General features: G+C 43.0%; 1 protein-coding gene across 2 annotated transcripts in view; it reads right to left on the reverse strand.

Moving 5' to 3' along the window:
- FECH (ferrochelatase) overlaps window positions 1-15,179 on the reverse strand; it is a 148,740-nt gene extending 133,561 nt beyond the window's left edge. The window contains exon 1 of one of the 2 annotated variants that reach the window (XM_069220028.1): window positions 14,875-15,179. In XM_069220028.1, the coding sequence (XP_069076129.1) occupies window positions 14,875-14,944 (70 nt within the window). In that variant the 5' untranslated portion in view covers window positions 14,945-15,179. The remainder of the gene's footprint in view (window positions 1-14,874) is intronic. The other variant, XM_069220020.1, reaches the window with a different exon arrangement.
- Window positions 15,180-16,261: the final 1,082 nt, after the last annotated feature.

A 16,261-nucleotide genomic window follows, 5' to 3' on the forward strand; every position in this document is an offset into this window, starting at 1 on the left:
AATAGGTCTACACATATTTAAACATTGCCATCTTTATGAAATAATTGTCAAAAATTCTGAGGGGGGCCCAATGCTTTTTATTTTTCAATTGGGGGGGCACAGCATAAAAATGTTTGGAGACCACTGCCTTATAATGAGGTTTGCACTCAGCTTTTCTTAGCGCTGTGGTTGTTCTTAGTTACAGCTTTCTTGCAGTGACAGAGACTTGTAAATAAACCTTCAAATATGGCTCACAGTTAGTTTTGTGCATTTGTTTTTTATTAGGTAAAGTGCACAAAGGAGGGATCACAACGAGGACGGAAAAAAATAGGATCTTTTTAGCACAAAATGTCTATATAGTAAACCTTACACATGGACCAGGATGAGTGTGAAATCATTACGCGCAACATGAAAATACATTAAGGGGTCAGCTCTTAGAGCAAAACAAAAAAGTGCACTTTTCACAGTTGCACATTTAAGACTTTTAAACATTTCGAAGAGTAAAGAAAAGTAGACCTTGAAACCGTACATCTAGCAAAACTTTGGAAATTCCATTTTCAGATGAGCAAAAACGCACACAAATACTTGCCTACATGGAAATCTGGACAAGGGGCCAAGCCGCCAGGTCACAGGCACTGAAGACCGGTGTGGGCCAGATCAGACCGGTCAGAGGCAGGGGCCAACAGTGGCCACTTTTTGTATTTCCCTATCTCCCACGGTGAGCAAACATTGGTTGCTCACATCAGTGGCAGGGTCGCCCAGGCGATCGTCAGAGGGCAGGGCATGTTAAGTACCAGGCCAAGGTCGCCCAGGTTACACATCACTGCCTGGGCCTCCACCCCCTGACGATCGCTGCCGCCGCCGCCGCCCAGCTGTTTTGTCTTTTCAAGCAACAGAGTGCTCCCCTTTAAAACATTGGTACAAGGATGGCTTTTGTCCACGGAAGCGCAAGTCGTGACACCCAGACTATTGGCAAATGACTGACAGGAGGCGTCTCATTTCATGAAACCTATTTGACTAAAATGAAGGCTTGCCTCGCATGTAGGGACGGCCGAACACTGTTCCACCGCTTAGAGACCGTTCATTGATTCAAACGCTGCCACTAGGGTGTCCGGTGTATAGATCCATGCGCGGCGCTAGGAAGGGTCTTGGGTTATGTTGACGCTGGGTGTGCTCTTCTCTCATGCATGTGGGTTTGTGACGCAGCTGCCCTTGTGTAGCAACGCTAGCGCATCTGTCTTCAGAACGGAAGGTTGCGTGTTCCACGGCGCAGGTCACGAAGTTGTTTCGTATTGATTCTCTTCTGGTGGTGCATGCCCTCCCATTGAGTGTGCTTGTTTGCGTATAATATATGTCTGATTACATCTCTTCTCTTGTAGATTAACAAGCAGACACGCTTGCCTGTTGTTTTTTCGGTAGGGCTTCCACTCGCCCTGAACTCACCTTTGTGGAAGACAAGTTTGTGTCACTTCTTTTCAAGATCCTTGAAGTAATCCATAGCTGTGATACAGTCCATGTTTACATTACATTTTAACTTGGTCTTCCTTGCTATACAAGTGTTCTTTTTTTTCGCACATGTTGTGTCTCAATACTTTTGAAGTGCAGCATACAAGTCTTTTCCCATCACTTCTGGACGTCTGGGTTAGTTCTGGCAGTGGGTGAGTATTCATGGCGAGATACGAGTAAGCGCTCTAGAGATGAGTCGGACGCTGTGCAAATTTCTCACCAGCCTTGTCAATGTGTTATTAAGCTGTTCAGACATAATCCACATGTGATCTGGGCTACTGAAAGTCTGCTCTCACTGCATATGCCTAGCTAGGGTTAGGTATGGTCATCCTCACACTCCCTGACATTATCAACTAAACCATTCAAATAAATGAAAGTGGCTTTGTTTCAAATGCTTTATAATACCTTGTATCCTCGTACCTTTCAACACTGTGCAAACTGTAAGACAGTTAATGGGGAAGTGTGGGTCCAATTCTCAGAGAGTTTATTATGGAGCGCCCCTTTTATGCAGACATCTCATTGCAGTTTTGTTGGTCTGGGAGGTTACAACTCAAACTCGAGGCAAGTACATTAACTATTTCTGGGAACATAGAGCCAACACTATAAATGTATAACTGCTGAAACAAGGGGTGGGGGTCTCAACAGCCTTTAAGGGCCCAAGGACTCAATAGCAGGAGCCAAATAACATCTAGGGCCTGATTACAACTTTGGAGGAGGTGTTAATCCGTCCCAAAAGTGACGGTAAAGTGACGGATATACCACCAGCCGTATTACGAGTTCCATAGGATATAATGGACTCATAATACGGCTGGCGGTATATCCGTCACTTTACCGTCACTTTTGGGACGGATTAACACCTCCTCCAAAGTTGTAATCAGGCCCTTAGTGTATTTATTATGACGGCCTCCCTGATCCATATTGATCGAGGGCTAGGTCACTTCAGGTCGGGGTACTGGGCAGGCACACAAAGTGTCTTTTACATATAATACAGGCATTTATAGGGATAGCGGGACTCTGAGGAAGAAGGTGTGTGTGGGTGAACCATCACACCACTTAGCAAACTTCACTAGGTCGTAGCGAAACCCTTGCTTAAACGTCAGACCCTGTTGAGGGAGTTTTAAATATTGGCCAAATACGGTTGCAATCCAGTGGGGTTCCTTAGTGGTTGCGGTGTTATAAATTGGCTGGTACAGCAAGAGTGCAGCTGAGGAATCTAGGAGGGGCGACCAGTTGGCCCCAGGGGTCCGTCATCCTTGAATACCACCCTTGTAATAAAGACTACCTACGTTGCTGACAATCATTCAGAGCTATGGAATATTGTAGGAATCTTGGTATTGACCACGTGAGGGCATGTGCACAGGAGTCGTGTAAACGTGTGAGTTTTGATAGGCTGGTCAACACACAGGGGAGCTGCTTTTCAGGTGGCTCGAGGTGGCTAGTTCCCCATGAGCCACCGCCTAGAGAGACCTGGTCTTCAATCATTGTTAGCACTCACTGAGCTCACCCCCTATTAGGTGTGGGAGGTCATCCCCTCATTCCCGGGAGAACAGGGCTTCACACAGAAGGACTTTGAGAGAGAAGAGAAAAAAAAAAGGGGGACTCATACTACCTAAAATGATGTAACTGCAATTGACTTGCAGTTTTTTATATGTCTACTTATATTTATGTTATCTCGTTTGAAATCCAATCTTTAGGTCATGTGGCTACCGCCAGTGCATTGATCCTCGGTCACGCTGCCATTAGTAGTTTAAGTCAACTTCTGCCCAGAACAAGGGTGACAGTGCGAAAAAGCGGACCTTTTCTCTTCTAGTGGGATGTGAAGGGAGGTCTCTTTTGGAATGTGGTACGCCAGTTTTGCCCAGGAGGTCACAGACAGGGAGCTACATCACTCCACAATTTGCATGGTCTCTGCTCATCCAGGGTGTGGTTCCTAGGTGGTGCCCGCCTCGGGCAGGCCAATTATGACAGTGGAACAGTTGTCCTTCAAGAGGGATAAGATTCATTTTTTATTAGCCTGGGGGCGGGGGGCAATAAGTCTGTTTTGAAGCCTGTGATGGCATCAGCTGCACTTCCACAAACAGTTGGTCGGAAAACCATCCAGGCTTGTGGCAGAGGAGGAGTCATGTTTGGCCACTAAAAAACTGGTAGACAACATTGGCATCAAGAATATGTGTAGGCGAATTCAGGGTGGAATTGGATTGTTTAAGCATTTAGCTCAATCCGGGGCAGGGGTACTGTGGTCACTACTGGAAGGCTGGGAACGCCGTCTACCGCGATTGTCCATAGCCAGCCAGGGTACCCCATCACATGGCCCTGGGGATACAGGGGATGGTGGGCTGGTATAGGGACAAAGGTGTGGCCCCAGTTGGCCAAGGCCCACCTCCCAATAGGTGCCAGGGAGAATCTCTGTATTGGGTAGCTCTGGCATGGTTGTTTGGGGGTACAGCTGTTATGCTGACCCAAGCTCCCTCTGTCTTGAGGGGGCAAGTGAGTTCGCCTTGTAGAAGACAACTTATGGAGAGACCGACAGGGTCTTGCCCTGGGTCCAAGTCAATTAAGTCAAGTCAGCTGAATGAGTCAACACCACAAGGGGCCTGAGGGTGGTCAAGCATGACGCCTTAATTTGATGTAAATTAATGTATTCATGTAATAGTTATGGAATATCTGATAGGAGAATCTATGTATTAGATATGGCCATGTGGCCACTATGCAGTACTTTACTTATTGTCGTATTTATATAGAAAACAAAACATTTGTCGTGTTTGTGAATTGTAATAACTACGGCCGGAGAATGTTATATTCTCTAAATGAAAACCAGCTTGCATTGGGTTCTTCTTGTACAATTTGCCATATGAAGGGTGCGTAATTGTATATCTGGTTGAGATATGACTGGTCACGCTGCGGTCCCCCACCTGTGTTAAGCGAATGCAAATTCACTTTCTCTACACCCCATTATTTCCCACCCGGTAAAACGTCCATCCTTTTCTAGTGTGGCAAGACATTTGAGAGGAGCTGCTGCATACTGTTGGATATACAAATTTGTGGTGTGCACTGACTTACAGACCATTCCAATCCCGGAACTACCGCATTTTGCCTCCTTCCAGACCATGTATGTAGCTTTGTTGAAAAATCTGAATCTTGCTAGAATTCAGGCCCTGATGTAATGTAAGCAATGGTGTCATCAGAATATCATTCGAGATCTACTATAATGAGAACACTGCCATAATCTATCACCTCACTACACAGTATCAAGACGAACAAGTGGAATTATTTTACAGGAAATTAGTTTTCTGAGGCGTCTCCTTGATGAAATGGACAACTAAATCTGAGTGCAGAATTATATCATGACTATTCTAATGCTGCATAACTAGGTACCTGACATGCATAAGAAGAGTCTCTATCTGTAGTGTAACATCCCTTTTTCCGAATTCGTACATGCCTGGGTTTGGTGTATTGCCACAGTGCTATTTAAGATTGCATATTACTGTGTTCTTCAGGGGGCTACATAAAGCTGTTCGAGTGTGCTTATTAGAAGAGTTAGCTAACAGGTGCATCAAAGACAAGTGATGAAAGTAAACATGGATAAGTATGCAACTAGCTATGACCCTTGTGTTCGTGTTCATGTAGGGGCAGATTCTTGATCAATGTGTCAACTACAGTCATGTGTGGGCTATTGTGTGTTCAGGTAGGGGCCAAGGATACTGCATGCATCATGTAGCAGCCAGAGGCAGGGCCTACAAATTTTGGGGGTCCGGGTGCTCTTGATATAAGGGTTATAAGACCATTCACGGAGAGACACACTGAAAAGGGTTGTACAGGAGAGGCTAGAAACATCACATTCCTCCTCATTCAGTAATTGTAGTAATTCCACTTGGTTATTAAGGGGATGCACGGCTTTCTCAGAGGTGTGTCCACGGTGACTGAGGAAGACATAGAAGAGTGAAGAGTCTGTAAAGTTTGCAGACATGGGGAGGAGAGGGAGCAGAACAATTCAAGAAAAGAAAAGGCTATATAAGAAGGAAGAGTGCCACGTGTAAGAGTGTTGCGATCTCAGAGATTGTGACTGTGCAGTTGCCAGGTTTCAGAGAGAAGGGTCACTCTATATTCAGTAAAACTGAATTGTAGTGGAAAATCTTTTTTTGGTGAGGGAAGTAAAAACTGTTGCATGGCGAAAGGAGTATTATTTTGGTGGGTGCAGAAGTGATTTGCACGGATGATGGGATTTCTCTGGCGAGGTGAAACTTTGGAAGTCTGTAGCTGGTACGGAGGGTGATTCAAGGTAAATTTACCAAGTTCAGTACTATAGTGATGAAGGTGTTGAACATGGTGAGCAACCTGAGTAGTTATAAGGTGTGATACACACAGATAAATGTACATGTGTAAATCTACTCCTACACCTTGGTGTAACACCTACTGTTTTGCTATTCAGTATTTCAAAGTGAAGATTTACTCGTAGGTGTAGACTTGCATGCCTCTACCCCATCAATTGAGAGCTGTAGCTTCCTTTGGCTCAATTTAAAAGGGTAAGTTTACTATTAGTAACTTTCCACCTACTGGTGGAAATCTTCATCACTGGGAGAGAGATGTCGCTATAAGAAAGTATAGAGAAATGTAATGATGCCTAATTTTTTAATTAATTTAAAATATTTTTATTTGAAATCCAAATGTAAAATAAATGAGAATAACTAAATATTAACCTGGAACTAATAAAATAAATCTTAGAAAGCATTACTGTCTCAAATTATAGATCTGCTACATTTTAAAATTGTTTACATATGTAAATTAAAAGGTATTAAACAATAATTTAAAAATAAAATCACCCATTCTCACCAATATCTTTATGGTTCTTAATTTATTAGGTTATCCATTTAATTTAAATGGTTTATATTTTCACAAATAAGCTAAAACTTTTTTTGAATTAGGTGTATTTTTAAATTTTAAAAAAAGTAATCAACAGTGATACTTAATTTTCATCACTAAAAAGAAATGCATATATAATTTATATTTAAAAATTAATTTGTTTAATTCAACATCAATTCCTATTGGATGTTCGTTTAATTCCCTTCCACCATAGCTTTTTTTAATGGTAGTGTGTTGTCCATGTGCTGTGCTTGACTTACTCCAAGGCTGGGCTGCAGTACTATTAATCCTCTTTTGACACTACTAGGGCTGTAGTAAAATTTCAAGTGCATTCTGGAACTTCAATGGTTTTATTATTTTAGACAGGTGGTTTTGTATTAAACTGTTCCTCTCCTTCATTTTCCCTTAACTTCACCTATTTTCTGTTGGTATTTCCCCATTTTCCTACGGCTCACCTGGTCCCTCCTACATGAACTACAAAAACGTAACCTTGTGTGGTAAGAGGTCTGTACAGAAAACATAAGGGAGGAGAAGGAGAGCGCCACCCGCCAGCTTATGAATTAAATTTTGTAGTAAGTAAAAAAAAAAAAAGCTGGAGTACTACATACTCCAAAATGCCATTTGTCATTCGGGCCCCACAGTCAGGAAGAGCGATATGCAACCATCAGAGTGGAGAAAGAACTGTGCCATAGAGCAGGGTTGTCTCAGGGTATTTCGGCACCCTAAGCAAGGTTACAATTTTTAGCACCCCTTATTTCCATACACCCCTGTTTAATAGGATTCCAGGTAACAACCCCTCCCAAGTAGGTAGGACGAAAGGTGACCACTTATTAGACATGACAGAAACAACAATGGAGAGTATTGTGGGGTTGCAGAAAGCAACTACAGAGTTTGAGGATGCTGGTTTTTGGAAACTTTATTTTGTCAGTATGGGTTTTGCCTTTTGGGTGAGGAATTGTATGAGTGTCTAAAGCTGCTGTTGTGTTGTTATGTGCTGATAAACGTTTTTAACAGGGCAGAGTGCTGTAGTTTTTCTTCATGGGATGTTAGTAGAATGCAGTACCAAAGTGATATCAGGGGAATGATGTCAGTGTAATGATGATTTGGAGAAGATTCTGGGATAGGGGTTTGTGTTTGAAATAAAAGTGCATGCGGTGGAATGCCATTCCTACAATTGGTTCTTCCGGAGGTCATTGCATGGATCATGTAGGTGTACTTACCAACCTTATTAACGGATAGTGTTCTGTGCCATGTATGGTTAATTTATTGGTTTATATAGAGGTACACCTTTTTTGCTCATGTGGGTAAATTGGAAGTGAATTGGGAACAATTCAAAAAACGTTGTCAAAGCAATTTCAGGTCTTGCACAAGGGCTGCTGCATACAAGCTAATTTTATCACGCAACTTGATTTTAATATGAAGGCATTTATGGTTTTGACAAACCTATTTTCGAAGTGAAAACAGGAAAATTCACACCACCAATGTGGTCACTGCATGCTACTTGCACCAGCAATTACATGATTTTTGCGGGATATTTAATGCAGATTAATTTCATGATGAAGAAGTTTGTGAGTAATTGTAGAGTTTTGCATGGCCATTTCTATGGTTAATGAGACAGCATGTCATTGTAACATGAGGGCAAGTTTACTACAGACCAACTAGATATTACTGCTGAACAGTAAATTTATCACCATGGAAAACTTTAACTTTTTGTGGACATCCATTGGAGAACTGAGTGGACCGTATGGCGCTCATCTGAGAAAAACACAACTTTCTCTAACTGCCTTATTATGCTCAAAGAAAACCCATTTCTATATAAGCTGACCAGAATCAAGGGTCCACTGGCACCTGTCTGTTATTTCAGGATGGACGGCTCATGTACGACTGCTGTCTCTACTTATGGCATGTTCCTGAAACTGTGAGAGTACATGACCAGCATTACTCTGCCTGTCGGGCCAGAAGCTGTCCCACATGTCATTTCAAAGTTGTACGAGTGGCTCCCTTCTTGTCTATGGGATGGCCAAGGCCCAGACACTGAGTCTACAATCAACTGCAAGCTGCCTCAGAGTAACCAAGCAGGAACTGAGCGAGCAGCTGAAAGCTGTCAGTGGGAGTTACAAGCCACAGTCTGTTAAGCTGCAGACCAATCTTCATCTCCTTTCAGAAGGGCTCTCTATCGAAAGTTCCTCATTCAATTTTTCACCTAGGATTAACAAAAAAATTGTAACGTGCATTTGTGGCCAGGTTTTATTTGGGCTTAGTATGTGTTTCTATTTTCAGCTACTTTTAGCATAATGTATTGGTGGGCTATAGTACTTCAAAGGCAGAAATTAGGAGATCTGCTTTCCTGATGCAGGAAGAATGTTGAACAATGTTGAAGAGGGAGAAATCTCATTCTTTGGTTCCTGAATTTTCTGACATCAGAAGCAAGTTTATGCAAAGTGCAGGAAATAAATCAGTTGTATCTGCTGTTACACCTCAGGGTAAGCAATTGTAAAAGCTTTCCGTTTTCTGGCCTCCTTCACACACATACGGCAAAGATTTATCAGCCGACGGTACAGCGATATCATCTTCCAAGTTCAACTCACAGCGGGCAAGAGAGGCCCACCTATATACAAGGACACGTTTGAAAGTCTGAACTAAGTTATATTGGCCCTCAAGCAATGGTGCCACAATCCTCCTCACATGGCTATGATTAAGCAAGTCCTAGCTAGCTGGTGGAACCTGACTGTAGTGAGCTCAACAATAATGTGTCACTCTTTTCTGAAGAGGACAAGAATGACTCCTGCGAAGATTCAGAGGGGTGCCCTTGGTGGTGCAGACCTAAAACCACTGGGAGATGGTGCTGCACCTCAGAGTGGTTCCCTGTCCCCAAAGTTGCTTCTTAATGCAAGTAAGCGAGCCTTTGGAAAACCCTAGAAAAAGTTGTTAGACGTTGCCTGCAAACAGACTATTCCAGGCCCTGAGTGGAGGACAAGGTTTCCTTGACAGCAAAAATGTATCCCAAAATGGTGACTCATTGTAAAATGTAACAAGAGCCCAAGAAATAAATAGACTGTTAATGCCGTGATGGCAAGCAGAACTTGCTTGACAATAAAGAGATAGTTTCCAAAATAATTGGAGACCGTGTAATCACCCAACTAAAGTGTTTCACTTGATATTTTATGAGGATAAGGGCAGACTGCAAACACTGATGTTTGTAACTGCAACAGTGCATTCTGCACAGGGCAATATAGATACATTCTACTCAGAATATAACTCTAAGACACAAGGTTCAGCCTCCTCAGTGGCAGGCTGATTGCTAAGGGGGTTGCTTTCTTATGCCAGCCTTCACAGCACTGGATAAAGCCTATAAATTGATAGGCATGTTTTTTGCCACAAGAGTTTCCGCCAAAGCCCGATACAACAGAGGGAGCTTATTCGTTTATAGCAACTCCCACAGTCCCAATGTGGCTATGTGCCCTCAAGAGGTGCTGTGCATTTGGTCAGATAGTGAGTATTGCATGCAAGTGTTATTCTGTATTCCCAACAGAAGATCGGAGGGGCGTTGGACTGTGATATTCTCACATGGAGGGATAATACTGCAACACCTGGCTTCTACTGATACAGGGATTCAAAAAAGCGTTTTCCAGAACACCAGAACCATGTTACAGTCAGTTTGACCTCTTGCTATTGTGTTCGCATTACAAGAGTAAGCTCTCATAGACAAAGAGATGAAAAAATGTCGCAGAAGGAGCTAATCAGGGGTTTATTTTAGGAAAAAAAGGAAAAGGTCTGTGTAATGACAGGATAATTTACAGGCACTTAAAATGTGAGAGTACCCACCTCCTGAGGGACTTCCTTTTGAGTGGTTGCACATCTTTCATTGACGATCTTTGAACCTCACCAAATGTACCTTTAGTTTCTCCGGAAGTGTCTGATTTGGAAGTTCAAAGCCTCTCATTATGTCCGCGGTGCTTGCCCCAGGGATAAGGATGACACTTAAGTGATATGCTTTTGATGGCTCAGGATCAGCAAATTTTAAATAAGTTCCTGCAGATGTTTTGTTTTTTTCCCTTATGTTGGCCAGTGAAGGTAAGACAACCAGGCAGTTTATTTCTACAGGTTGGCCTTTTCGTCAGTCATGCCAAGCAAGATAGCATTCCTGTTGAGGAGTTAGTCTTCTTTCCAAACGTCTACCTTGTAAAATATAACAGCTTTGGGATGTCAACAGAGATTTGGCTTTGTTTCAACACTGAGCAGATACATTTCTCTCTCAAGAGAAGTTATGCAAAACTCACTCTGCTATTATATTTACTATATTGCAGGAGATGTTTGCAGGTTGCATTTGGTTTGAAGAGTGACATCTCCGGATGGGGTAACCTTTGCTGTTTCAAGGAAAACTATGTCAAACAATCCTTTGACTTAATATGTAGCTTTCCCTTGTCACTCCAAGGTATGTGTTGTTAAGACTGTTGGAAAGTACGAGTTAGTCACATGATCTCAGGCCTCGATCAGCTACTCAATTGCTCTTTTCCTTTTGTAAAGCTTTTGCATTGTTCTCTTGTCTAGCATTAACCTTGTGGGTTTGCTGGAAGCAGGTTTGGTACAAGTGCATTGGTAGCAGAGTATTATTTCTGTTTTAGAATATTTGTCTAATGGAAACTCTTGATGTTTCAATAGTTCTACTGCACAAGATAATTGAACACTGGAGCTTCCTGGGCATGCAATGCAGTTTTGGTCCGAGTCTTTTTTATTTCTAGACCCTAACATAAGATGACATATATTTGTAAAGTACATGTTAACGCTTGTGGTATCTTGGTGCTAAGAAGAGATGCTATCATTACCCAACTCAATAGTGCTCATCTTAACAAATTTGGAAGAACGAAAGGCTAAGGGGACCTGCTGGGATTCAATCCTGTGTCCCTGCAGTGGAGGCATTAGGTCACTGAACCACCAGACTCAGGCTCTGAATCTAACCAAGAGAGGGAGAGCCACCTTACTCTTCTTTTCAAGGATGCGCCAGTGCAACAGAGTCACACAGAATGTTTCTGGTCATTCTTAATTTTAAATTATATGCAGAATATAAGAGATAACTTTGCAAACCAAGGCAAGAAGGTTAGTCTAAGCTAGCCTCTTGCTTCCCAGTAGAATGAAAGGATCAATTGCTGGTTGCCTGCATGATTCATATTTGGTGGGGATTCCCTAGGACAGTGAGGCAGACACTTTCCAATTACAGCCCTATGACGGTTGTATGCCACCTTGTTCATCAACAACTGTGCCGTTTTTTATCTATTCAGCTTTACTTTGTGGGCAGGTGCCGATAATTCCCACATGGCCATCCACCATAAAAAGTACTCAAGACTTGTGAGAAGGTATGGTAAATCAACATTACCAAACATGATCATTCACGTAGTAAACGAAACTCTTGACCATTTGTAAGCCTATTACAATACCATACAAGCATGTGTCTCAAATTAGAACTTTTACAGTTTCCAAGTGCTTGGTCAGCTGTGCTGATATCTACAGTCTACAAGAAAGTGGTTTTTACACAGGCCTCTCTATATCTTCTTCTTTGTTGCTCGCTTAATCTAGAATAGCTTGAATACTGTACACCTACTCAAAACCTGGTAGTAATGAGTATAATTAAATAAAAAGCCTAAAAACTGCAGCTTTGAAGACCTTTACAAACAGCAATGCTAATATGTTGGGAATATTTAGACTCAATGGGCCCGAGGAACCTTCTGTTGAGGTGAGATGCGTTGACTGTGCTTGAGTTTCTGGATAAGGAACCTGACTAAAAAGCATCAATATACGAAATTGAATTTCTAAACGTATATGTGTGTCTGTTGCCTCTCTGTCTTTTGTTTAAATATTTCTAATGTACGGGCAAGGAGCATCTAACTGTGAGAGCTGGACAACGGAGTGTGGTTACTTAGTGGTGACTTCATGCAGTGATGCACTGGGTACCTTGTCCGCCATTTGTTCAGTATGTTAATATGTTGCACTGAACTTAAGCTACTTGGGGCCTGCTGCATAAAGTGTTAAGAAACTGCACCAATGTAAATCTCGACGCTTTCTGCTATGCCTTCTCCCGCTGCATTAAAACGTCCAATTCTGTAGATAAATCCAAAAGCGTGGCGATGAAGGTCAGTTTCAGGATGAAATTGTGAAGGCTTGAAAATATGAGCCAAGGCTTAGAAAAGGATAATCACAAGGTGATGAGAAAAGAGGAGTGTCAATAAAAAGACAATGGACGCAAAGAGGTAAAATACAATAAAATAAATTGTGAAGGAAAATCAAAACCTGTTCTTCTCCCTAACTACAGACATCTCACTTCCACCAAAGTCACAGTTTTTTTTTTAACCACAGTTCGCATATTCAGAGACGTTTTAATGCATGTGGAAAATGGGCAATTGCCAGGGCGCCCACCTTCCAATGGTCCCACCGGCAAAGTGAACTTTCTATCTTGCTTCTGTCCATTTCTCAATATCAACCTTTGATGTATTATTATTTGTGTGCAGTTTTTACATGGGGTGTCCTTGACCCTTAGGTATTAGAGCGCTTTACATGAGCACCAGTTACATTATTACACAAGGTCACGTTCATGTTTTTTTATTGTTTTTCTTTTTTTTATTCACGGGGAGATTAAATGATTTGCCCAGAATCAAAGGATAGTGACCCAACGCGGGAACTCGAACTTGGCTCTCCAGTTCCAAAGTTTGCAGCTCTGGCTGTAACCAACATTATCTCCTCAATACTGTTTGAGCATCGTGGGGCTTGACTTATCAGAAATGGGTAATAAAATAAAAGCGGTTCTAGACATGGCCCCTAAACTATGTCTTGCCCGGGCTCCCTCAAAATCCCTACGATGACACTGCCCACACTCACTGGTACTGTTATCCAGCATTGTGCACTGCTTTCGCGAGGCTGCAGGTGCTGCTGTATGTATGCATTTAATAACATATTTGCTATGCCGTATTACTTATGCCGTATTACTTAAACGCTCCATACCAGCGTATCAACGATGATATATAAACATATATTCTCCCTCCCTGACATATACATCCTAAAACAGAGCTCCGTTTACAAAAGAACATACATAAAAGGGACACCACAGCAGAGAATAACCTTTTGGGGAGTAACGATCTTCTAAAAGGAGAGATACAGGTTCAGACATCGCAGGTACAAAGTAAATGAAAGGAACTTTCTTTTCAGAGCAGACAGCTGACTAAACCAAACCCTTCAACGGAGCACGTGGTTGTGTAGTTATGTAAGTCAAGACTCCATTGCGTAACGTACAACTATTGGCAAGAAGAAGGTGAGAACCAACCTCGTGCCATGCACTAAAACAAACGACACTGCTATAGCCGTGCAAACGTTGTTCTAGGAAGCAAGGCGCACTGTATACTCAAGGGACCCCGAGTTACACTCTTCAAACACAACCACTGGCGAGTGCATGCTGCAGAGCACGCGCTAAAAAAGCATAAATATTAGAAACCACTTTGTAAAACGGTTCATATGCTAGCAGAACTCTTGCCTCTTGTCTCGCAGGCCGTGCTCGTCAGCTGGCAGGAACGAGTAGAGGCGTAGGTATTAATAGTGCAGCAGGTGCACTTGAGAGTTTAGAAGGGCCCTCTGCACCCTACCTTTGTCTGTACTACAGTATTTAAACCGGGTCCCATTTTGCTTACTTGCATAAGGGTCCTTAATATCCTCACTATGCCACTGCCTGCAGAGGCGTCCCGCAGGGACCACAGTGTAGACAGAAGTGGCAGGTGAAGGGAGACCTGGTTGACGCAACCTTTGCCTCGGAGCACAGAGATCTACCACTTGGAGTGCCGAGAACTGCGGTAGCAATACCAAAGGAAGAGAAGAGAGAAAAACTACGACACGCACCAGGAACTAGACCTATGAAACACGCCATTTGGTGATCAGATGGAGTAAGGACGGACATTTAAAAAAATATTAATAAAAAATAACACTACAGTCCACTTATAATTTGTAGCACATTTTAACGGCAGTTTGACGCAGTATCTAAAACAAAGCATTAATATTATTGAGCGAAACGTAACTACAAACCCCAACATGAAGTGATGCTATTTGAGATGTCGGCTGAGTTCACAGGCACTTGGCATGTTGTGAGGGACTGCATGCGGCAAGCAACTGCGTGTGACAAAGGACTGCATTCCCTGCAGCCAACAGCTGCAAAGATCACAGAGCAACCCACCACCGTTCTCAGTACGCGACATAGCTGGCAAGTGACCCCAGATCAGGTTTGACACCTCCAACCAGCCCTACTATTTATCCAACAAGTTCTAATTCTTTTTTAGCCCACATTTCGCATGTTACAATGAAACTACAAATCCCAGAATGCAACGGCCTTGTGGCAATACAAAGCTGTGACTGGCTAGAAGTGTTGCACGTGACAATTACAAGAGGGTGCCCTGCAGTGAGGAACTAGAGGAATGGCAGCGGGGGTGATCACCGCGCGGCCTCCAGTCGCTCACATAAGAGCCCTGCAGAACGCGCCAGGCAGGGCGGACTTACGCTGCTCGCCGAGTCTCCGGAAGGCGACGCTCCTCAAGGCGGCCGCCATGTTAGTGCAGTGCGAGTACATTCCCTTGGAGCGGCAGCGGGGGAGCCCTCCTCCGCCTCAGTGTACGGGGCAAGCGGCCGGCGCGTCCCCCTGTCAAGGACGGTGTGCTTCTGTTATGGTCACAGCTGGCGGTGTCGGGGAGGGGGGGGGGGGGGGAGAGGAGGAGGAGGAGGAGGAGGCCTAGATCCGGGAACCGCCCTCCTAGTGACAGACTGGCAGAAGCCTGCCCAGGCACGCGCCATTTCCCATTGACAAGGCCCGGACACGACTGGGGCGGGTATCGTTTAGCTCGAGACGTTAACGGCTGTAGACCACGATATCCTTTCCTCGAAACACCGGGCCAACAAAGTGAGCTCTTCATTCAAATTTGTGAGACGGACGGAATCCTTTTGAGAACGCTGAAGGAAAGGAACACTTTTATTCCAACAGCCCGTATGATGATCATATTTTGATTTCGAGTCGTAGCGATGCACACATTATGTGCGGCTTCTGCCCCAAAAATCACTGGCATATTTGGATTCGAATTTAATTTCAGTGTTGCTGGACGACATTTTATATTATGTGGACTTGTTAGCAGTGTTCTAAAATGCATGTAATGACTTAGGCTATTTAGTCTGTGGAACGTCATTGCATCTTAGTGATGTATGACATGCTCTGACCAAGGCTGGGAGGCTTGAGGAGTGACGGTTGCGAGAAACCGCCCACTTGCTAAGTCCATAGTAGTGTTAACGCGTCCCTTTTATGACTAATTTATTCACTTTGGGACTGTTTTAGGCCAATTAATCCATTGACCCTGATTGAAGACACCTTAGGACGAGATAACTGATCAACATGTCAATCAATAACGTCATCAATATTTACCCAAAATAAGACAATCCAAATTAGTCAAAGACATTAATAAAACTCAAAACCACCATGGCCTTTCAGTCATGAATAACCACACCAGTTTAGTACGAATCTGTGATATTTATTCCCTATTGATTACAATTCTACTAGTAAGTTTATTAATCTCAAGACCAAGAAACTCATTAGCATAGTCACAATTTGGCAACTCTGATAAGATTTCATCAAAGCAAGAATCGCGAATATTAGAACATAGCACAACGTCAACATAGGTTAACCTTAGCAGAGTATCATTAACACATTATTCAACAAAGCATAGATTCAGTCATTTGTCTATTTGCGTCTGTTTAGTGAACCCCCTTAACTAACATCAAATTAGCATTGGCATGTTGGGCTTCATGCAAAACAATTTAGTAACACCAATTTAGAAAACATCTAACTATGGTCTCTGTCAAAAGAAGCAGTTGGTGTCTAGAAAGGAAAAGCAAACAGACA

This window comes from Pleurodeles waltl, chromosome 1_1 (genome assembly GCF_031143425.1).
Source record: "Pleurodeles waltl isolate 20211129_DDA chromosome 1_1, aPleWal1.hap1.20221129, whole genome shotgun sequence".
NCBI lineage: Eukaryota > Metazoa > Chordata > Amphibia > Caudata > Salamandridae > Pleurodeles > Pleurodeles waltl.